This window comes from Ceratotherium simum, chromosome 1, assembly GCF_057802395.1.
Source record: "Ceratotherium simum simum isolate JZ-2026a chromosome 1, ASM5780239v1, whole genome shotgun sequence".
Taxonomy (NCBI): domain Eukaryota; kingdom Metazoa; phylum Chordata; class Mammalia; order Perissodactyla; family Rhinocerotidae; genus Ceratotherium; species Ceratotherium simum.
In genome coordinates, this window is record NC_141900.1 from 33,227,260 (window position 1) to 33,250,690 (window position 23,431).

At 35.5% G+C, this 23,431-nt stretch overlaps 2 protein-coding genes across 12 annotated transcripts in view; one reads left to right on the plus strand and one right to left on the minus strand.

The window, feature by feature from the left end:
- The window catches only part of RUNDC3B (RUN domain containing 3B), a 171,555-nt gene extending 150,223 nt beyond the window's left edge, over positions 1-21,332 (plus strand). For all 6 annotated transcript variants that reach the window (XM_004431307.3, XM_014788146.2, XM_004431308.3 and 3 more), the window contains 2 exons: positions 270-391; positions 18,921-21,332. In XM_004431307.3, coding sequence (XP_004431364.1) covers positions 270-391; positions 18,921-19,066 — 268 coding nt within the window. In that variant the 3' untranslated portion in view covers positions 19,067-21,332. The remainder of the gene's footprint in view (positions 1-269; positions 392-18,920) is intronic.
- Positions 385-23,431, minus strand: part of SLC25A40 (solute carrier family 25 member 40) — a 78,464-nt gene continuing 55,417 nt past the window's right edge. For 2 of the 6 annotated variants that reach the window (XM_087448186.1, XM_087448252.1), the window contains one exon: positions 385-6,957. In XM_087448186.1, the coding sequence (XP_087304312.1) occupies positions 6,950-6,957 (8 nt within the window). In that variant the 3' untranslated portion in view covers positions 385-6,949. The other 4 variants (XR_015556133.1, XM_087448037.1, XM_087447864.1 and 1 more) reach the window with 4 other exon arrangements.

Sequence of the window (23,431 nt, forward strand, 5' to 3'; positions counted from 1 at the left end):
GATAAAAAAAATTGGTGTAAGGATTTAAATTTGTTTGACAAATTGTTTATCTTTTCCTTTTTTTGTGGATTAAACAGACCTCCAAAGAGGGTAGAGGGAAAAGTGTAATGGAGATCATATTGCAGCCATGATAAAGACAAATTTAAGGGGAAAAATTGGGGAGAAATTAACCAGAAATTCAATAAATTGAAGAAAACCATTAAAGAATATCTCTTGAAGTTCTTTTTTATGAGAAGAAATTCAAGTAATATTTTACCCTTGTTTTACAGAAAAAGTTATCAAAGTCTTGACCAGTTATCAGCTGAAGTTAGCCTTTCTCAGACTTCACTGGATCCAAGTCAGTCACAAGAAGGAGATGGAAAACAAGACACATTAAATTTAATCAGTGAAGGTAAGAAAAAAAAAATCTAATTGAAAATTACTTTTTCCTGCACTATTCTATACTTTGGTTGCAGAGGATTGCTGAAGAATAAAAGTGACATTTCTGTAAAGCATGCTAGGAATTAAGCTGCCATTATTATTAAAAATGGTCTGCTCTTGTTTTTTTCTCATATATTTTTGTAGCTAATCTTCTTGAAGGATTGTCTATAATTTTTACCTTTATTTCCTCACTTCCCGCACTCTTTTTCACTCGCTCCAATTTTGCTTTTGTGTCTCTGCCATTTACTAAAGTGACTTTCATCAGGGTGATCAGACACTGCCACATAGCGAAAGTCAGTTCTCTGTCTTCATCCTATTAAACGTCACAGCAGCATTTTTTTTTTTTTTGCAGGGGGAAGATTAGCCCTAAGCTAACATCTGTTGCCAATCTTCCTCCTCTTTCCCCCCCTACCCCACATCAAAGCCCTAGTACATAGTTGTAAGTTCTTCTGGTTCTTCTGTGTGAGCTGCCACCAAAGCATGGCTACTGACAGACAAGTGGTGTGGTTCTGCGCCTGGGAACCACAGCCAGGCCGCTGAAGCGGAGTGCACCAAACTTTAACTGCTAGGCCATCAGGGCTGGCTCTCAACAGCTTTTTGATACAATTGACCACTTCCTCATTCCTGAGTCACTTTTGGAACTTCATTTATTGAGTGTTCTGAAAAACTTGGGGAATAAACATGAAAGAGTTTTAATTTTTCCTGTTACCATGTTCGCTGTGCTCTATCAACACCTCTTTCCATTGGGTTGCATCTTCCTGAACATCTTGGTCCAATTCCATAACTTTTCAGGCCACTTTCAATTATCATATTTCAGTTTCTAAAACTCAACCTATTCATTTTTAAACGTCAGTAGCTTAGTTGATTCAAAGTTCTTTTCTTTCCTACCCCCAGCATAGGCTAGATCTATGACCCTAGCATTTTGGATTAGACAAATGGTGCTGGTATGATATCGTGCTCACATCTTTTATATCTCCTTCCTCCCCGCTCTACATCTGCTTGTGTGAGGGCTAGGAAAAGACAGACAGTTCCTTACCTCAGGGGAACCTGCATTCCGCTTTGCCTCCAATTTCTTCCCTGTCTTCTGCATTGTAATAAAGGGCACCACCATAGGCATTATCCTAGATTCTACTGTTTCCCCTTAAAACTGCAAGTCAATTTCTTAGCAAGTCCTGTCAGCTCCCCATACAACATGTGCTACCTACATTGACTCATCATCTTCTCCATTACTACAGCCCTAGTTGAAGCCACCTGGAGCAAGCCTCTTGGATAGACTGCTGCCTCAGCTTTTTCGTTGCTCTTTCATCTCTCTCATTCTTGCCCCTCAGTCTATTCACCATACAGTAATCAGTGATCTTTGAAAACAAATCAGAAAATACTGTACCGCCACTTAAAATTCTCCAGTAGCTCTCAATGACAATCAGAATAAAATCCAAACTGTTTATCATGGCCTCCTACATGATCTTCTCCTTGCCAGCTTCTGCCTCATTTCATACCATTCTTTTGCTTGTTCTCTACACCCCAGCAAACTGACCTCCTAGCTGGTCCTCCAAGGTTCCTGCCTCAACTATCTTTGCACTTGCTTTTCTCCTAAAACTTCTTTCTTAAAGTCTTTGTATGGTAACCTCTTTACTAGGTCTCTGTTCAAATATCATATCTTTAAAGATTTTATTGACTGCCATACCTTAAGTAACCACCCCCATCTCCATATCCGCCCCATCCCAGGCACTCTACCATATTGTCATATGTTACATTATGATTCTTGTCTGTAACTCCTCACTAAAATATAAGCCTCTTAAGGGTAGGGAATCTTATCTGTATTTTTCACTAGTGTATTACTAGAGCCTGACACATAATAGACAACTATTAAATATTTGTTGATAGAATAAGTACATAATGAATGAGTGTCATAGAATGTGAGGAACAAAGTATGGGTAGTATAAAGTAAAAAGTCAATTAACCAGAAAGAATTGTGTTAAGCTGAATTTTCTGCTTCTTTTAAGATGGTTGTTGAAATGTTCTCAGAGGGCATTAGTCTATTTTACTAGCTTAGTAAATAGTGTATATTGACTACAAATTAATCTTTTTTTGATGATATGGATAATGAAGATAGCATATTAGAGTGTCTTAGTAGCACTAATGTAAATGGAAAAGCGTAAACTGGATTCACCGTCGTAATTTAGAATATGTATATTTAAAAAACTAATCCATACTATGAGTGGATTTATTTGTCATGACTCTTCATGTAAAAGACACATTTATTTAGGATTTTAATCTAATTTTTACTTATAGGCATTTTAATATCAATAGGACAAGATTAACAATGAATTTTTTCTTTTTTTTGTGATGAAGATCAGCCCTGAGCTAACATCCGTGCTAATCCTCCTCTTTTTGCTGAGGAAGACCAGCTCTGAGCTAACATCTATTGCCAATCCTCCTCCTTTTTTTTCCCCAAAGCCCCAGTAGATAGTTGTATGTCATAGTTGCACATCCTTCTAGTTGCTGTATGTGGGATGCGGCCTCAGCATGGCTGGACAAGTGGTGCGTCGGTGCGCACCCGGGATCCGAACCCAGGCCGCCAGTGGTGGAGCGCACGCACTTAACCGCTAAGCCACGGGGCCGGCCCCAACAATGAATATTTTTAAACTGTATAAACAGATGTATAGAGGAGGAGGGCGGGATGAATAGCTGGAGCATACAGAAGTTTTAGGGCAATGAAACGACTCTGTATGATACTAAAATGGTAGATACATGTTATTATAAATTAGTCCAACTCATAGAATGTGCAACACCAAGAGTGAACCCTAATGTAAACTATGGACTCTGGGTGATAATGATGTAGGTTCACCATTTGTAACAAATGTACCACTCTGGTGGGGGATGTTGATAATGGGGTGACTATGCATGTGTGGGGATAAGGGATATATGGAAAATCTCTTCCTTCATGCTCAATTTTGCTGTGAATCTAAAATTACTCTAAAAAAATAGTCTATACATATTTAAAAAGTATTGGCTTTAAGATTTTAAGGTTAAATAACAGATTAAATATTACTTACAGAATTTCCATACCCAAATACCTAATAAAATGATCATAAAAAGAGTAGAGGTTAGCCAAAATATTCACCAGCAACACAAAGGGCTATAAGATATATATAGAATTGTATAAAATATTAAAAAAATTGAAGGACACACATCCCTTCCACGCACAGCATCCTTCCCCCCCAATAAAAGCCATACAATTAGGAAACCATATTTTGAAACACTGAAACAAGATGGTGCCCTTGAATTAAAAATTTCATAAACCACCCAAATAAGTTAGCTCTCTCCACAGAAATCCTGAGGAGCAAACACTCTGTCTATATAAAATTACTATTTAGAAATATCACATCAGTTGAGAAAAAAATTCACCTGATGAAACCCTCCCCCAGAAAAACAGTAGTGAAGCAGAAAAAAACTATAATACAACTATATAGTTTTATTAAATATCCTCAAACAAGCATTTAGAGATATGATAAAAATATTTTAAATCAGAAATCAAAAACTAAGAGCAGAAATGTTCAAGAAACAAGAAGAAATGAACTGACAGTTGATTAAACTCTACAAAGAAATGGAAGAAAAAGACAAAATTATATCAGAAGTAAATATTAAATTATAAAATGTCCAAAGAAGAACAGATTTGAAATAAAACTTAATATAGAACATTGAAGAAAAGCAGGAAAACAACCAAGAGAATGAAAATGAGATGAAGTAAAATGGGGCTGGCCCAGCGGCGTAGTGGTTAAGTTTGCAGGCTCTGCTTTGGCTTCCTGGAGTTTGCAGGTTTGGATCCCGGGCATGGATCTACACACCGCTCATCAAGCCACGCTGTGGCAGGCGTCACACATATAAAATAGAGAGAGATGGGCACAGCTGTTAGCTCAGGGCCAATCTTCCTCAGGAAAAAGAGGAGGATTGGCAACAGATGTTAGCTCAGGGCTAATCTTCCTCACCAAAAAGAGAAGTAAAATGAATTAGAGAAGTGGTTGAATTGGAAGTCAAGCAAAGAAGATGGAATTTGCCTATCAGTGGAGTCGCTGAAGATAAAATAGTGGAGCAGAACTAATATTGAAATCTGTAATTCAACAAAAATTTCTGGAAATAAAAGAAGACCTAAATCTACAAATTGATAGGGCTAACCAAGTACAGAGAAAATTATTACAGAGAAAATTAACCTGTAATAAGCAACTCCAAGAATATTCTACTAAAATTATTAGACATTAACAATAAAAAAAACATATTCAGGGCTTCTAGGCAAAAAGATCAAGTAACTTATAAGGGGAAGAGAATGAGACTAGTAGTATACTTCTCTAGTTTTACAAAGGTAACAACCAGAACAAAACTACAAACCTTCCTAAATAACATGTAATTAAAACAAAAGGTAAAGAAAACTTGTCATCATGTAGAAAAAGAAACAGAGCAAATATAACAATAACAAAATAACGTCACAGTTGAGAGAACACCAAAAGAAATTTACAAAATAAAAATGGCAAAGAAAACATATCATGTAGAGAACGAAACATAGTAAATATAACATACACATAATAATTATAATAAAATTATAAGTTATTCAGAATGACTAAAAATAAAGGAATAGATAAAAGTATATACCAGGCAAATGGAAACACTGAGAAAGCAGAAATTAAAAATCCTGGTATCAGACTAATAGAATCTAAATCAAAACACATTAAACATCACAAAGGACATGTTTGTGGTTTTTTTTTGGTGAGGAAAATTAGTCCTGAGCTGTCTGTTGCTAATCCTCCTCTTTTTGCTGAGGAAGATTGGCCCTGGGCTAACATCCGCGCCCATCTTCTTCCACTTTATATGTGGGACGCCTGCCACAACATGGCTTGATAAGTGGTGCATAGGTCTGTGCCTGGGATCTGAACCTGCAAACCTCAGGCCACCGAAGCAGAGCGTGCAAACTTAACCACTATGCCACTGGGCCAGCCCCAAGAAGGACATGTTTTAATGGTGAAAGCCACAATTAAGATATAAGTTAGGATTATGCACGAAATAATGGCATCCACCTATATAAGAGATATAAGGAGACAAAGATAGAAACCCAGTGACAATAGGAGACTTTAACATACTATTTTCAGTATAAGACAAATCAAATGGACAAAAAATAAGTAAGGATATAAAGGACCTAAACAACATAGTCAATGAGGTAGACCTAATTGCTATATGGAACTTTACACTTGTTAATAGATAACATACCTTCTTCTTAAGTGCAGATAGAACAGGAACAAAAATGAACATATTCATAAAGAAACCAGTAAATTCATAAAGTAGAAGTATTACAGACAGTACTCGGATCACCATGCAAAAGAACAGTAGAAATTATTGATAACTTTTTGTTCAAAGGGGCTCTTTCACCTGGGAATAAATAAACTTTCTATTAACTCTTGGGTGAAAGAAATATAAGCTAAAACTATGAACTTCTAATGAATTGACAATAAAACTGCATCGCAGACTTTGTGAGCTTTACTTAAAGCAACAGAGGAAAATTCATAATTTTTATATACATTTATCATCAAAAATGAAAGAAAGTAAGTGAATTGTTTCCTAGCCCAAAAAGCTAGAAAAAGAACAAAAAAGTAAATAAAAAGAAAATAATAAAGATAAAACCATAGATTAATGAGATAGAGAATTAGAAAAAAGATCTAATTAATAAATCAAGAAACCCTATTTTTTTAAATTAACAAATTAGCGGGCCGGCCCTGTGGCTTGGCGGTTGGGTGCGCATGCTCCGCTGCTGGCGGCCTGGGTTCAGATCCCGGGTGCGCACCGACGCACCGCTTCTCCAGCCATGCTGAGGCCGCGTCCCACGTGCCGCAACTGGAGGGATGTGCAGCTATGACATGCAGCTATCTACTTTGGGGCTTTGGGGGAAAAATAAATAAAATTATAAAAATAAATAAATAAACAAATTAGAGACCTAGCTAATTTAATCACAAAAGGGCGAAAGCACAAATAAACAAAAATATAAGGAATAAGTATAACCTGATAAATACAGTATTAAAAAGAAAAAGAAAATTACAGACCAGTATCAATTATGGTTACTGTTATAAAAGTCTAAATATTATATTAGTGAACAGAATCTAGCAACACATAAAGAAATGATACACCACGACCAGGTGGGTTTAATCCAGGAATGTAAGGCTGATTCAATATTAGGAAATCCATTAATATAATATACCATATTACTAGATCTAAGATAGAAAAGGTTATCTCCACGGATGCCAAAAAAGCCTTGGACAAAATTCAACACTTGTGTGACAAAAACATTGAAGAAAAAAAGAACTGAGTAATACTTCCTTTACATGAGTATGTATGTCTTTGTTCCAAAGCCAGCATCTTATGTAATGAGGAAATACTAAGATACCCATTGTTTCTACCACTATTTAACATTATAATGGAGGTATTAGCTAATGCATTTAAAGAAGAAACTTCTAGAGACATGAGAATTGGATTTTTGCAGATGATGTCATGAACCTGAAAAACACAGAGAAATAATAATACTTAGACAATAAAAGCAGTCCTGCAAAGTAGCAGGATATAAAATTATCATACAGAAATCAGTAGCCTTCACATGTACAAACAATAACCAGTGAGAGACTCTATTGGGAGGGGGAAAAAACAATTTAAATAGCAACAGAGATAATAAAATATTTAGACTTTGCACATTTCTTGTTAAATTTATTCCTAAATGAGGAAAGCTACAAACAATTCTTAAGAGACACAAAAGTAGACTCAAGCAAATGGAGAGAAATACTTTGAGTTTTCCCTAAATTAATGTAAAGTTAACACAGTCCTACCTGTGCTTTTATTTTTTAATCCAGCAATCACATATCTAGAAATTTACTCTGAAGATATACTTAAGGAGTACAAAACTATATATGCAGCAGGTTATTCTGCTCACTTAGTATTCATTCACATTCTGCATTTTTCCCTAAATGCTTATCACATTTTAGGGAATTTCTCTAGCTATACTCTTTTTAAAATTTAACTTTTTATTTTGAGTTAATTACAGATTTACATGCAGTTTTAATAAATAATAGAAAGATCCATGCACTCTTTACTGATCCAGTTTGCCCTAGTGGTAACATCTTACAAAACTGTAGTACAATATCACATCCATGAAATTGACAACACAATCCACTGATTTCATTCAGATATACATATACTCATTAGTGTGCTTTTAGTTCTGTGCAGTTTTATCACACGTGTAGGTTCGTGTATACAGCACCACAGTCAAGATACAGAACAGTTCCATCACCACAAGGATCCCTTGTTGCTGCCCTTTTGTAACCATATCCACCTCCTTCCCAGCTTTGCCCTAGCTGTGTCCCTTCCTTATGGCAAACACTAATCTGTACTCCATTACTATAAGTTTGTCATGAAATTATGAAGAATACTATTTAAATTATGAAGAGTACTGTATAAACCAGACACTAGATAGACTGTTGGGATAGGCTTTTTTCACTCAGCATAATTTCCCTGAGATCTATCCAAGTTATTATATGTATCAATAGTTCATTCCTTTTTATTGCTAAGAATATTTTATGGTATGGATGTACTGTCATTTTTGTTTTTGTTTAGTTTTTAAACCACTCATTGAAGGACATTTGGGTTGTTTCCATTTGGGGGCTGTAAAGCTGCTACTATAGACTGAATATTTATGTCCCCCCATATTCATATGTTGAAACCTAATCTCTAGTGTGACAGTATAAGGATGTGGGCTTTGGGAGAAGATTAGGTGATGAGGGTGGAGCCATCACGAATGGGGTTAGTGCCCTTAAAAAGAGACACCAGAGAGCTCCCTTGCCCCTTCAGTCATGTTAGGACACAATGAGAAGACTTCTGTCTATGAACCAGGAAATGGGCCATCACCAGACACCAAATCTGCGAGCACCTTGATCTTGGGGTTTCCAGTCTCCAGAACTGTGAGAAATAAATTTCTGTTGTTTATAAGCCACCCAGTTTATGGTATTGGTTATATAGCAGCCCGAATAGACTAAGCTGGTATGAACATTCGTTTACAGGTTTTTGTGTGAACCTCAGTCTTCATTTCTCTGAGATAAATACCTAGGAGTACAGTTGCTAGGTTGTATGGTAGTTCCATGTTTAGGTTTTTAAGAAACTGCCAAACTGTTTTTCAGAGTGACTGTACCATTTTGCTTTCCCATCAGCAATGTCTGAGTGATCCAGTTTCTCCACATCCTTGCCAACGTTTGGTGGTGTCACTGTTTTTTATTTTAGCCATTGTGATAGGTATGTAGAGATGCCTCTTTATGGTTTTAATTTGCATTTCCCTGATGGCAGATGATGTTCAAGATTTTTTAATGTGCTTATTTGCCATCCATATCCTCTGGTGAAATATCTCTTCATGTCTTTTACCTGTTCTTTAATTGGATTACTTATCTTTTTTACTATTGAGTTTTGAGAGTTTAATAGATAATTCTAAAATTGATGTTTGTCATTAAAAAGCACTCAAACTTGGGTAAAATTATAAATGTTTTTCATGCTCTCTAAACGTAGAGTAATCCTTTAAAAAATATTAACTCGAAGAAAAAAGTTTTACTGGAAATTCAGCATTTCATTTACTGGCCTTTTGTTATATTGAATCCCAGTAAAAATAAAATGAAAACTTTTTATTAAAAGACATTAATTATATCATCCCAGTTTTATATTATTATTTCTATCTATTTTTCTGTCAGAATGTAAGCTGGATGGTAATTTCTTTAAAATTTATTACATGCTTTACTGCATTGATTAAATTTTTATAATGAATATGTCACTTTTTACAAACATAATAGATTTTTTTTCCCCTCTAAAAACAAACATTGGAAGCCAGATACGTCAAGATGTTAAAAGTGGCTCATTTTAGTGGTTGAACTGTAAATGATTGTTACTTTTACATATTTTATGCATTTTTAGTTAAAAAATATTTTCATTAACATCTCCATATGACGAGTCTTAAGAAATAGAGATTTGTTACTTATGACTTGAAAAATAGAAATATATGCTTGTATTCTAAAACTTGGTTCAAGCAGAAAAGGCTTTTATGCCTTTATATAGTCCCATAACTTACATTCCTCAAGGACTTATTTTAATGAGTAATATAGTAAAACGGTATAAAACAAAAAGCTATTCTACATTCCTTCTAATGATTATTAAAAGAAATAAAAGAAAATTTCAGAAGTTAAAATGCACTGTAATTGTTTAGAAAAGGGCGAGAAGTTGTCATTTTTTTTCAAAAAGCATTTATAAAGCCTATCATATGACAGATGTCATGCTAGTAATTACTAGTAGCTACCACATTTCATCAAATCTAAGATGCCTTGGGTTTTAAACACTATTATTTTATGAACCACCAAAAAAGAAAAGAAAAATAAAATGCCAACAATTAAACTATTTCACATTGTTTCTATATCTCTTAGCATTTTTAATATTTATCTGGAAAGATCCTTTAGACTTCTAAAAAACTTTTATTATAATTCACATAACATAAAATTCACCATTTTAAAATGTACAATTCAGTGGTGTTTAGTATATTCACAATGTAGGGGCCAGCCCGGTGGCATAGCGGTTAAGTGCACGGGCTCCGCTGCTGGTGGCCCAGGTTCGGATCCCTGGCGTGTGCACCAAGGCACCGCTTGTCAGGCCATGGTGTGGCGGCGTCCCACATAAAGTGAAGGAAGATGGGCACAGATGTTAGCCCGGGGCCAGTCTTCCTCAGCAAAAAGAGGAGGATTGGCATGGATGTTATTAGATCAGGGCTGATCTTCCTCACAAAAACAAAAAACATAGAATATTCATAATGTAGTGCAATCATCACCACGATCTAATTCTAGAACATTGCCATCACCCAGCAAAGAAGCCCTGTACCTACTAGTAGTCCCAATTCCTCCCTCCCCTATCCCTGAGTAACTACTTATCTACTTTCTGTGTTTTTGGATTTGTCTATTCTGGACATTCATATAATGAAATCATACAATATGTAGCCTTTTTTGTCTAGCTTCTTTGACCTAGTATGTTTTCACAGTTCATCCATATTGCAGCATGTATCAGTGCTTCATTCCCTTTTATGTCTAAATATTAATGTTCCTTGAATGGATATATCACAATTTGTGTATCCATTCATCAGTTAGACATTGGATAGTTTCCATTTTGGGGCTATTATGAATAATGCTATGAACATTCATGTACAAGTTTCTGTGTGAAGATATATTTTAACTTTTCTTGGGTATATGACTAGGAATGGAATTGGCTGAATCATATGTTTAACCATTTGAGGAACTGCCAAACTGTTTTTCAAAGTGACTGTACCATTTTACAATCCCACCAGCAATAATTAAGAGTTTCAATTTCTTAACACCCTTACCAACACTTGTTATTGTTTGTCTTTTTTATTATAGCCGTCCTGGTGGGTATGAAGTGGAATTTCATGGTTTTGATTTGCAGTGCCCCAATGAGTAATAATGTTGAGCATTTTTCATGTGCTTATTGGCCATTTGTATACCATCTTTAGAGAAATGTCTATTCAAATCCTTTGACCATCTAAAAATTGCATTGTTTGTCTTTTTATTGTTGAGTTGTAGTAGTTCTTTATGTATATTCTGGATAGTAGACTCTTATCAGATATATGATTTGCAAATATTTTCTCTTATTCTGAGGGATATCTTTTCACTTTCTTGCTAGTGTTCTTTGACTCACAAAGTTTTTAATTTTGATGAAGTCCTATTTATTTAGTTTTTCTTTTGGTTGCTTGTGCTTTTGGTGTCATATCTAAGAAACTTTTGCCTAATCCAAGGTCATGCAGATTTACACCTATGTTTCATTTTAAGAGTTTTATAGTTTTAGATCTTACATTTAGGTCTTTGATCCATTTCAAGTTCATTTTTTGTATATGGTGGGAGCTGAGGGTCCAACTTCATTCTTTTGCATGTGGATGTTCAGGTGTCCCTGGATCATTTGTTGAAAAGACTCTTCTTTCTTTCCCCCGCTGAATAGTCCTAGAACTCTTGTTGAAATCTGTTACCCATACATTTATGGATTTCTTTCTGGATTCTCAATTCTATTCCTTTTGTGTACATGTCTGTGCCATTGCCACATTATCCTTACTCCAGTACCACAGTGTCTTGATTACTGTAGCTTTGTAATAAGTTTTGAAATCAGGACTTGTGAGTCCTGCAACTTTGTTCTTTTTCAAGATTGTTTTGGCTATTCAAGGTCCTTTGCATTTCTATATGAATTTTAGAATCAACTTGTCATTTCTGAAAAAAAGGCAGTTAGAATCTCGATGGGGATTACATTGAATCTGTAGATCAATTTGGGAAATACTGCCATCTTAATATTGTCTTCAATCCATGGAAAGATGGGATGTGTTCCCATTTATTTCAACCTTGAATTTCTTTCAGCAATATTTTGTAGTTGTCAGTGTAAACTTTTACACTTCTTTGGTTAAATTTATTCCTAAGTATTTTATTCTTTTAGATGCTATTGTAAATGGAATTATTTTCTTAATTTTATTTTCTGATTGTTATTGCTTCTTTTAGACTGTAAGCATAGATTTTAAAAATTAATTTCACTCCTCTGTATCTATAAAAAGGAAAATAAAAGTGAATTCGGTTGCCAAGAACTTCACGTTCAGAATTCATCTTTTCTGAATCATTTAAATCAAAATTGTCAGTGGCTATGTCTTTTCCCACAATTTCATCCTCTGTGCCAACAGTGAACCATTTCCTAAAACAATACTCCACTGTTGTAGAGATTTTATTTCAAGTTACCAACAAGTATCCTGCACAATTTTATGCAGACACTTTCCTATTTGCCTAACTTATAGTTTCATTTTCTTCGCTTCTGGAAGTTAAACAGCTTCTCTTCATTGGCCACAGGAATTCCATGTCAAATTTATGTTTGACAAGTTAACAGAAATCCTGCATGCTGCATGAATCAGTTAACACTAATTGCTTGTTGCTTCAAAATTTCTTTTATCTATTCTGAGGAATTTCTTCTGCCTTCAGTTACATGCTTGGCATGTGATAAGCAATCCTTTTGCATATGTCACCAAGCTTCATCTACTTGCAGGGCTTTTCCCTTTCCTAGAGATTTCTTTTTTAACAAGCTCTTTGTGTTGTTTTACAAGAAAATATGAATTGCAGTAATTCCTGTAATGACTGTTTGCTTCAGTAATATGAAATTTAGTCTACTGTCTGTTTTCATGCTTTTCTATGAATAGACAACTATTAATTTTAAGGGCAATTATACTGTAATGTTTTTGAAAACATTTTAAGCAGCATATAAACACAAGTAACTCAAAGTGATAATATGAATACCTGTGACCAAGTTCATGCATGCCCATGCAAAAACAACTATGTCACAACTCCCTCTTGGCCAACTACAACTACACCACACATGGGTTCCAATAGGTTGAAATTTTATTGCACAAAATGATAACCACCCCTTTTCTTGACCCTTGATCACAAAAAGGTAACATGGTCCTTCCACAATAGCTTAATATAACTTTTTCCCTATAGCTATGTGTTTATGATAGTGGCTAAGGAATCTCTTTAGGCATTCCTTAAAATTAGGATACATATTTACTGCATCTCTGTTTCCTCATTGACCCCTTCCCTCCCCAGCCCTAATTTCTCTTCCTTAGGGAGTGGCTGATATCACTATTCACTTATCAATTCTCAAAATCTACTGAGTCATTCGTGGCTTCTCCCACCTAACTTTTTTTTTTTTTTGTGAGGGAGATCAGCCCTGAGCTAACATCTGTGCTAATCTTCCTCTTTTTGCTGAGGAAGACTGGCTCTGAGCTAACATCTATTGCCAATCCTCCTCCGTTTTTTTTCCCCCCCCCAAAGCCCCAGTAGATAGTTGTGTGCCATAGTTGCACATCCTTCTAGTTGCTGTATGTGGGACGCGGCCTCAGTATGGCCGGAGAAGCGGTGCGTCGGTGCGCACCCGGGATCCGAACCAGGGCTGCCAGCAGCGGAGTGCGCGCGCTTAACCGCTAAGCCACCGGGCCGGCCCCCCACCTAACATTTTGCCTTCACCAAGTCCTACCAGTTTAACTTTCTGAAGATTTCTACATGTGCTCCATTCTCTGTATCCCGTCTACTGCTACCCTGGTTCAGGCAACTGCAGTAGATTTTTTACTGGTTTCCCTAGAGCCATGTTATTTCCCTCAAAATCATGCTTCACAGAGCCATCAAGTATTTAAAATACAAACTAACCATGAAATTCCCTTATGTAAAAGGCTTCAGTGGCTCCCTGCTATATATAAGAGTATGACCAAGAATGTAGTCTCTGAATTCAGAAGACTTGATTTCAAGTCACAACACAAAGGTATTATTATGATTACAAGGTAATTTCCAGGCTCCTTAACATGAACTCTAAAGTTTTCTGTGGGCTTTGCCCATTCCTCTAGTCTCATTTCTTGCTTGTAGCTCCCTGTATCTTCAGTGCTAATTCTTCCCTCTGTACCTTTCTTTGTTCATACCGTTCTTCTGTAGAGCCTCCGCTGGTTTCTGCCTCCTTGGGTATGCACGTCCATTAGGATTCAGTTCAATGGACACTTTCTCCCTGAAACTCCCCTAATTGCCCTCAATCCATACCTTCTGATTTGGTTCTGATAATTCTTCTTTGAGCCTCCATTAATACCCTTTACTTATTGTTCTCACTACACTTACTGCATTTGATTATAATCTTCTGTTTGTGTCTGTTTCCACCATATACTAAGTTCCCTATGGGCAAGAAGTGGTTTTCAAATTTATCTTTTTATCACAGTGCCTGGCACATACAGGACATCCAGTAAATTGCTGAATGAATGACTTCTAACTTAATAACATTTGTAGCAGTACCATCTGAAGACTTGTAGAGTCCAGACTCCACATTTAATATAAAACTGATCCTTCTTGATATAAATCAAAGATCCCTTTTCTGCTCCTGATGACTAACTTGTTTCTGATAGGAACTATCACTCTCCCAGTCATCTGGGCTAGAAAGTTTTGTTAACCTTGACAAGTTCCTTGCCCTCATATGGATAAATTGCTTTTAAAATATCATTAACTCGAATTCTAAGATACTGGTTACTTTTAATCCATTGAGGTAATTTTGCATGTGTTTATTTATATGCATATATATATGTATTAGCTACTGTTGACATTGCAACAATATTCAAGAACATTTTGGAATAATCACCTGTCATCCTCTACTGTAACACAGTTTTGCTTATTTCCTTTTATAAGCATAGTCGCATAGCTGCAATCCCAATGAACATAACCATTTTGGATCCTTCTGCACCATTTTCCCCATATGTTTTTAAATGAATGCTTGGAATGACGCCTCTTTTGGCTTCCTTGAGGGCACCACACTGCCCTGCAGGTTCCATATCATTAATATTTTCAGAGGCTGGCCGTGCATCTTTGAAGGCTGGCTTCTATAGGTAGATCCCCCGGTGCTTTTATGCCCTACTTAGCTTTGCTGTAGGGTTGGTTTCCTTGGGGCACCACTGAGGACTTCGTGTACCTTATCTTCTTCCCCCACTCCACCTTTTGTTTTGGATAATTTCGAACCTACAGAAAAGTTGAAAGAACAGGAGAATGAACCACTTGTGTATACTTTACCTAGATTCACCAATGGTTAACATTTTGCCACACTTGCCTGATCTTGCTCATGTTCTTGTGGGGATGTGCTCCCTCCATTTACTCATATGTCCACATTTTGTTTTCCTCAGCCATTGGAAAATAAATTGCAGATATCATGACACTTCACCTCTAAATACATCAGTATGTATTTCCTAGGGATAAGGATGTTTTCTTAAAAAGCCACATGATTATGACTTTCAGGAAATTGAACATCAGTACAATATTACCAAATAATTAGTTAATATTCACCTGTCTCCACTTGTCCAGTATTATCCTTAAAGTTTTTTTTTTCTTTTCTTAGGTCTAGGATCCAATCAAGGCTCACACATTGCATTTAGTTTTCAGTCTCTCTGGTGTCCTTTCATCTAGCAGAGTACTTCCCAACTTTTCTCTTTCTCTTGCATAACATTTATATATTTGAAGAGCCCAAGCCAGTTGTTTTGTTAAATGTCCAATAATTTAGATTTGTCTGATTGTTCATTATTATCATATTCAAGTTAAACATATTTAGCAAGAATACAACATAAATAATGGATCTTAGTGCATCTCCTCAGGAGGTTACTGTCTTTTTTGGACATTGAGAGACCCTTAAAGATGGCTCCTGTGTCCTTTTGACACTCCAGTAGTCTCTTACAGCTTCCTCGCTCTGTGGTAAAACAAAATGTTCTGCGTTACTTTGGTGTATTTCATGCCCACACGCAGGATCAGCTATTTCTCCAAAAAGTCCTGTTTCCTTATACTAGGAAACGATGTTCAAGATCATAGTCTAGGCTTCAGGGGTGCCTATTGCTACTGGATTGGTCATTGTTTCTAGCCCTCTTCAGTGGACAGAATTAGGAATTTTTTTAATCAAAAAATATACTTCTATAATTCAAATATAAGATTCAAGGTTTGTACATACTTAATTTTATATTTTTATATCTTTATGATGAAAATACTGGTTTCTAATTCATATGAATATACAGTCAGCCCTCTGTATCTGCGGGTTCCCATTGCATCTGCAACATTAGGTTGTATCTGATGTGGAACCCATGGATGAGAGGGCTGACTAAGGGACTTGAACATCCGTGGATTTTGGTATGTGCAGAGGGTCTTGGAGGATGACTGTAATTTCCTACTCTCTCTATATAAATTTCAAAATAATATCTATATTATTACTAAAATATGGTAACTTAAAATAATCACAAAGAAATGTTAAGCTATTTTATCTTGATAATATATCCCAGAGTCAAATTACTGTGCTTAAAGTTCATCTCAACTCCGTTCACTTCCATTTTCACAAGTAACCATTTTTATTAGTTTTTGAATTATCTATTGATTTTTAAAATATAAGCAAATTCAAATAAACTCATGCCCCCCCTTTTCGATAAAAGGTAACATACTATACACTATTCTGCACTTAGCTTTTTTCACTTAACAGTATATCCTAGAAATCACTACATAGCACTACAGAGAGATCTTTCTTGTTCTCTTTTACGGCTGCATACTACTCCATTGTGTAACTATGTTAGACATTTAGATTGTTTAGTCTTTTGCAATTACTATATGATAATCTTTACAATAAAAAAATATGTGGGGCCGGCCCGGTGGTGCAAGCGGTTAAGTGCGCGTGCTCCGCTGTGGCGGCCCGGGGTTCGCCAGTTTGGATCCCGGGCGCGCACCGATGCACCACTTGTCAAGCCATGCCGTGGCGGTGTCCCATATAAAGTGGAGGAAGATGGGCATGGATGGTAGCCCAGGGCCAGTCTTCCTCAGCAGAAAAAGAGGAGGACTGGCAGATCTTAGCTTAGGGCTGATCTTCCTCAAAAAAAAAAAATAAATAAATAAATAAATATATATATATATATATATATATATATGTAACGTAAGAATATAGCCCCAAGGAATTGAAAACAGGACTCAAACAGGTACTTGTATGCCATTGTTCACAGTAGCATTATTTACAATAGTCAAAAGGTGGAAACAACTCAAATGTCCATACAGGTGAATGGATAAACAAAATGTAGTACATACATACAATGGAATATTATTTGGCCATACAAAAGGACTGTGTGTGTATATATATATATATATTACAACATGGCTAAACCTTAGAAGACATCAGGCTAAGTGAAATAAGCCAGACACAAAAGGGCAAATGTTGGATTCCACATGTAAGAATGAGTCTAGGATAGGCAAATTCATAGATACAAAGTAGATTAGAGGTTTTCAAAGACTAGGGGGAGGCGGAGAATGGAAAGTTATTGCTTAAATGGGTAGAGAGTATCTGTTTGGGTGATGAAAATTTCTGGAACTAGTGGTGATCGTTGAACAATACTGTGAATATAATTAATGCCACTGAATTGTATACTTAAAAATGGTTAAAATGTAAATTATATGTGATATATATTTACCACAATAAAGAAAATAGTCATATGTACATGTATATGTATATGTAATTAGCAGTAAATCTCTTTAAAACATTAGGGCCAATGATGAAGTAGAAATCTGGAGAGACCGTTCAACGCAGAGTTCCTGGAGCAGTTAGAAAGAATTCCAGAGAGCTGATTTTGGCCTGAAATGGGTCTCTAAGCTTAAACATTAAAAGAGTGCTTGAAACATCTATTATCTTTTAATCCTGATGTAACATGATAAACATTTTAAATCTGAATGTAACAATTACTCTTCCATATCTTTTCTTAACACTGTTATATTTTCCTGTATTTTACTAGTCAGCAAAACTATGAAGTTAACATAGCTAATCATCTTTTGGTTATCTGTTTTCATTTTACAAAGGAAAGAAAAGGCTCAGAGAAGATGCCTTTCCCAAGGTCACACAGCTAAAAAGGACATAGGAGCTCTCTTGTGTCCCAGGGCAGTTCTTACTGAATCATAATTCATTAATTATATAATTATTTAATGAGCATCGACTGTGTGCTAGGCACTTGAGATATACAATGGAGACAACAAATTCCATGTCCTTTCTCAAAGAGTTCATAGTAATAAAGGAGAAAGCCCCACAATTATCATGTAGTACTACGAGGTGGGGTAAAGTACAAAGGACGATGGGAACACTTTGGAGGGGCTGTTTGAAACAATATATATAATATACAGAAACATCTGATATCTCATTCAGCTTACACTTTAACTGTGTAAAACTAAATTTTCATGTTCTTTGAAAACCTGCTAATTTTTAAAGACCTCAGCCTTTCACAGCCTCAAACCAGCCACTTAACAGCTGTTTTTTGCACACTGTGGGTTGACACTTATTCAGCTCTGGAAAGGACTTGTTTTCTCCAGCTGTGGAAACAGATCTACCATTTCTCCTTCATGGGCCTACTGAAGTCTAACACATAACAAAGTTCCTGATGCTTGCTTAGTAGATGCAAGGCTCCCAAATCAAGCCCCCCTATTGAATTGAAGCAGTTCTGCTTCTTACTGCATTACTTAACCTACATGTGGATTTCCTGGTATTTCTGTGGCTTGGGTACTGGTACTGTTACTTTAGTTTTTTATTATCCTTTACTAACTGAACATGAATATATTCTCCAAAAAAGGTAAACTTTTAATTTTTGCTCTAAAACATGGTATCTCAACTTGTATATCTAGAACTTTTATGAGAAGCATGAATAATCCTCTGTAGTGTTTTTTTAAGGGTGATGTTGAAAGATAAACATGGTGACACATAGATCTTTGACTTTATACTTAGATATGTTTGCAATATTTTGTGAAGTATGGAAGTTTTTAATGGTTTTAAGATCTTATTGGTATCATTCTTGAAGAGCAATTAAATATTTATTATTTTATTCTAATTTTCAGGGAAAGAAGATACTCCTTCATTACTTGGTCTCTGTGGGTCTCTAACATCAGTGGCAAGTTACAAATCTCTAACAAGTCTAAAATCTAATGACTACCTTGCAAGTCCTACAACAGAGATGACAAGTCCAGGCCTAACTCCATCCTGAAAATTTTATGTAAAGGCCAAATGTTTTTATGTTGCAAATGTTCTATTTACATAAGTTTGACTGCTGGGAAAACCTTTGGAATTTTATATTGTTCTGGCACATGTCTAGAATTCTGTTGCCTATATTAGCGAATTCAATCTACTCCACATGAAATTATGAGTTAAAAAATGATCCTGCCATTTTTCATTGTAAAATTCTTATATTTGTCACTGAGGAAGTTTAAAAACGAATAGGCTTAAAAAGCTTTCAAACATACTCTAAATTAATAAGCCATTGCAATTTATACATATTATTCAGCTTATTTTCATATATTTAAATGTATCATAATTGCCAGAGACTGAATTCAACGTTTTATTCCAGAGACATAAGTATTTTCTTTCTCTCTTTTATTCAGTGATTAAATTTTCTAAAAATGACTTATTAATTTTAATTTCTTCCTAAGTTCTAATGTTTAAATGTCTTGTTTTTAATATGAGAAGGTTCTTAGCTGCAGTTTCACGGTGGCTTATTCTGTTTTTCTTTAACAGTTATCATTTGGTATCAACATTTCACTTAACATTTTATAAATTTTGTAGGAATGTGCCTTTAGGCAGTTACTAAATTTGTTAGGGTCATAGGGAAAGTATTTTACAGTATTTTAGGCCATTTAAGTAAAATGAATAAATTTATCTTTTTTCCCCCCAAGATTTTCTTAAAAGGTTATCAATTTAAAAATATCACATATGCCTCAAAAGTTGGGATCATTTTAAAAAGTAGACCAGATGTTGAAAAAGTATTTTATCAGGAAAGATTTCAAGTTCAATTAAAGATTTGAGAAGCTTTTAAATAAGGATCAGTAGGGTAATCACCATACTTAACAATATGTCTTGACATGCAGTGCTGTTTTTCTCTCCCTTGCGTGCAACAATGAATTGTCATGTACGTTTTACAGTTTCTATCATTAATCATGCCATAATCTCATTTAAAATTGATGTTAAAAATCCCTACACTTCTACAGGTAAAATTAGTTTTCTTTTTAAAAAAAGCTATGAGCTATATACATTTCTTCCCTAAAAATTCCAAATATTGAAGGAGAAAATATATGAAGTATATTTTCTAGAGTAAGCAATATGAGGAAAACATGCTCAGTTGTGCCAAAGAAGTTTTATATATTGTTTACATGAAGAGGCTGCAATACTTACTGGGGACTTCATATGCTATTTTTGTTCTATTACATTCAAACTTAGCTTTCACATATAGGAAGACTGTTACTCCTAAACTAATTTATTTTATTGCGAGGAGGCAAGAAACACTGAACTGAACTTACCACATTCATTCTTTGTATTAGAAATGTAGGAGTGTGCTGGTTCTCTGCAATATTTAGAGCTTTACTCTTATAATTTGGAATTTAAGATTATAAATAGTAACAAGGCTAGTCTTATATGTAAGACAGTTCAGAACAATATCATTTCAGGGACAAAGAGGGCCTAGAGGCCCTTAAAATAAGTTATCTCAGATGTACCCGAACATACTCAGAGCATTATCCTTTAGCTTAAGGCTTTAGTACTTGTAGAAATGCAAATATTCTTGAGAAATGGTACCTCTAATCTACTCTTAATTCTGTATACCTTATTGTGAGGTATCCAAAGCAATTTTTAATTAGCACGAGGAATGGAAGGAAGGTATAACATGAGGACAATGGAAACCTTGGGAGGAGGGAGTGAGATATGATTAAGGAGGGGAACTGCAAAAATTTTAGGCTGGCCTTAAGCACTATTGCTGCTTTCCTAAGAACTATCAGAATGTTTAAGTGCTTTATCATTCATGGTCCACACTCATGTATTATCCTTCCGTAGTTTTAAAAAAATCATTGTTAAATTTTTTGCACACATTTTTATAATACAGAAAGGAAATTCAAGATTCTGTAACTGATAAATTTTTTCAGATTTGTCTGATGTATACAGTAACTTGTGCATCTTAACATGCTGCTAAGTGCAGATTTAAATATGACATCTGAGGATCATGACTTTTCCTCCTTTCTTGGAGTTCTTGGTATAAAATTCTGCTAATGTGAATTCAGGTTTCTACACAGTTCATCTCACACTAGTTATAGAGGTAAATGTTTGCATGAGGAAACAATGTATGTCTCAATCTTTAATTTTAGGTGGTAGTGTTCACACACACTCTCCAAAGTAGAATGCTGAATGACATGCTAATATTTCCATGTGTGTTTTGTTGCCTTGATGTACTATACTTGTTGCATGCATATTAAACATTTTGTATCATGCATTAGTGGTCTTATTTTTTCCTTGACGAAGTTACTTGATTCAAGTTGTACACTGAACTGTTGTTTCAACAAATGTGATAAATGTATATTACTTAACACCTAACATAGTAATATGAAAATGGTTTTGAAGAAATCCTTATTTCAACGCATATGAAATTAAATACTTTTTATTTAAAAAAAACATGGTATGTTTTATAATGCACGACATCTGTTGAAGTGGTACAAGTACAGTAGTGGTTCTGGCAGTATTGCTGATTTAATTATATGATAGCTATGTTTGTTTTCTCACCTGTAAAATGGAAACATCACCATCGTCTCAGCACTTCTGTGATGGGATCAGGATGATATCAGCATTAAATCATACATATAAAAGTAAGTTCGTAAAAGGTAAATGCTAACACAAGCTGCTATTAATTGTGATTGACAGAAGCCTTAAAAAGCCTTAAAAATGCAAATAAATCAGTTTTTATCTTTAAAAGGTTTACATGCAAGTTTTCAAGTGGTTAAAAATGTCTGAAATTTATAACTTCTGGAAATGCTTTGTTAAAGTTCCTATCATTAAGTAAAATCTCCAGTTTTGATAAATACACTGGCTTACCTCTGAAATGTCACGACTGCTTTGAACATCAGAGCTCTTAAATTTATTTTTTAATTAGTTCACTCTGCTCTTCTGTAAGCAAAGCAGCTTCTATTTATCTTTAGCATTTGTTCTTTTTAACTGGTAGGAAGGGGAAGATAAAATTATATCAATGTCATTATGCTAACTTTTAAAAGTATATTTTAGTCCAAACCAAAACTTTTAGATTGTTTGTTTTTAAATAGGTTATCTTCTTATTATCAGTCCTGTTTTCCATACTGCCAATTATTTTTCTAAAACCCAACAACTAAAACCAAAGTTTTACTACACAACACTTGGCACCAATTACATGTAACACATTCTGGTGTTTTCTGTTCTATGATGTGCTAAACTATGCTATCCTATTTTCTTTTAGCAAAAAAAAAAAAATGCTGGTCTTGAAAAATAAAAACTCCAACTCTCAAATTAATTATTAGAGCTGTGCCAAAAATGCTTCCTTGGTTTCGTGTTGCCTTCTTGTTCCTCCTTTGGCACACAGGCCTCTGACTACATTTCCAATCTGATCTCCTATCACATTGCTATGTATACCTTCTGCTCAAGCCACTGGGACTAAATTCCATTGCCTGATTGAGACTTCCATCTCCAGGTTACGTTTAACTGGATCAGCTGTCCTAATCTTTCTTAGAAGCATTTCCTGACCACTCCCCTTCTTCCCCTAGGCTGAGTGGAGAATGCCTCAGCTTTCCCCTTACTCCCTATGCACACTTCTATCACTCATAGCTCTGAAACCTCCTTGAGGCCAGTGACAGTATCTGAAACGTCTTCTTATCGCCAGTGCTTTTTGTACTGTCCCCCACATAAAAGGTCTCAATCAGTGTTTGTTATATGATAGATTAAAATATAAGCACAGTAATTTATTTAAAAAGTTCATTTTGCGGGGCTGGCCTGGTGGCATAGTGGTTCCCACACTCTGCTTCAGCGTCCCGGGGTTCACGAGTTCAGACCCTGGGCATGGACCTATGCATCACTCATCAAGCCATGCGGTGGCAGCATCCCACATACAAAGTAGAGGAAGACTGGCACAGATGTTAGCTCAGGGACCACACTCCTCAAGCAAAAAGAGGAAGATTGGCAACAGATGTTAGCTCAGAGCCAATTTTCCTCACCAAAAAAAAAAAAAAAAGTTCATTTTGGAAAAAAATTCAAAAGTGATACACTAAACTCTCCCACATCCCTGGAATTTGTGCCCCAGAAGAAGGGAGGGAAGAATTATTTAAAGGAGTCATCTGCAGTTAAATAAAAATAATGAATAGTTTTCCTAGAAATAAATTTAACTCCATATCTTTTTTTTTTTTTTTTTTTTTGGTGAGGAAGATTGGCCCTGAGCTAACTCTGTGCCCATCCTCTTTTTTTTTATGTGGGATGCCACCACAGCATGGCTTGATGAGCAGTGTGCAGGTCTACAGCCGGGATCTGAACCCATGAACCCTGGACCACAGAAGCAGAGCACGTGAACTTGAAC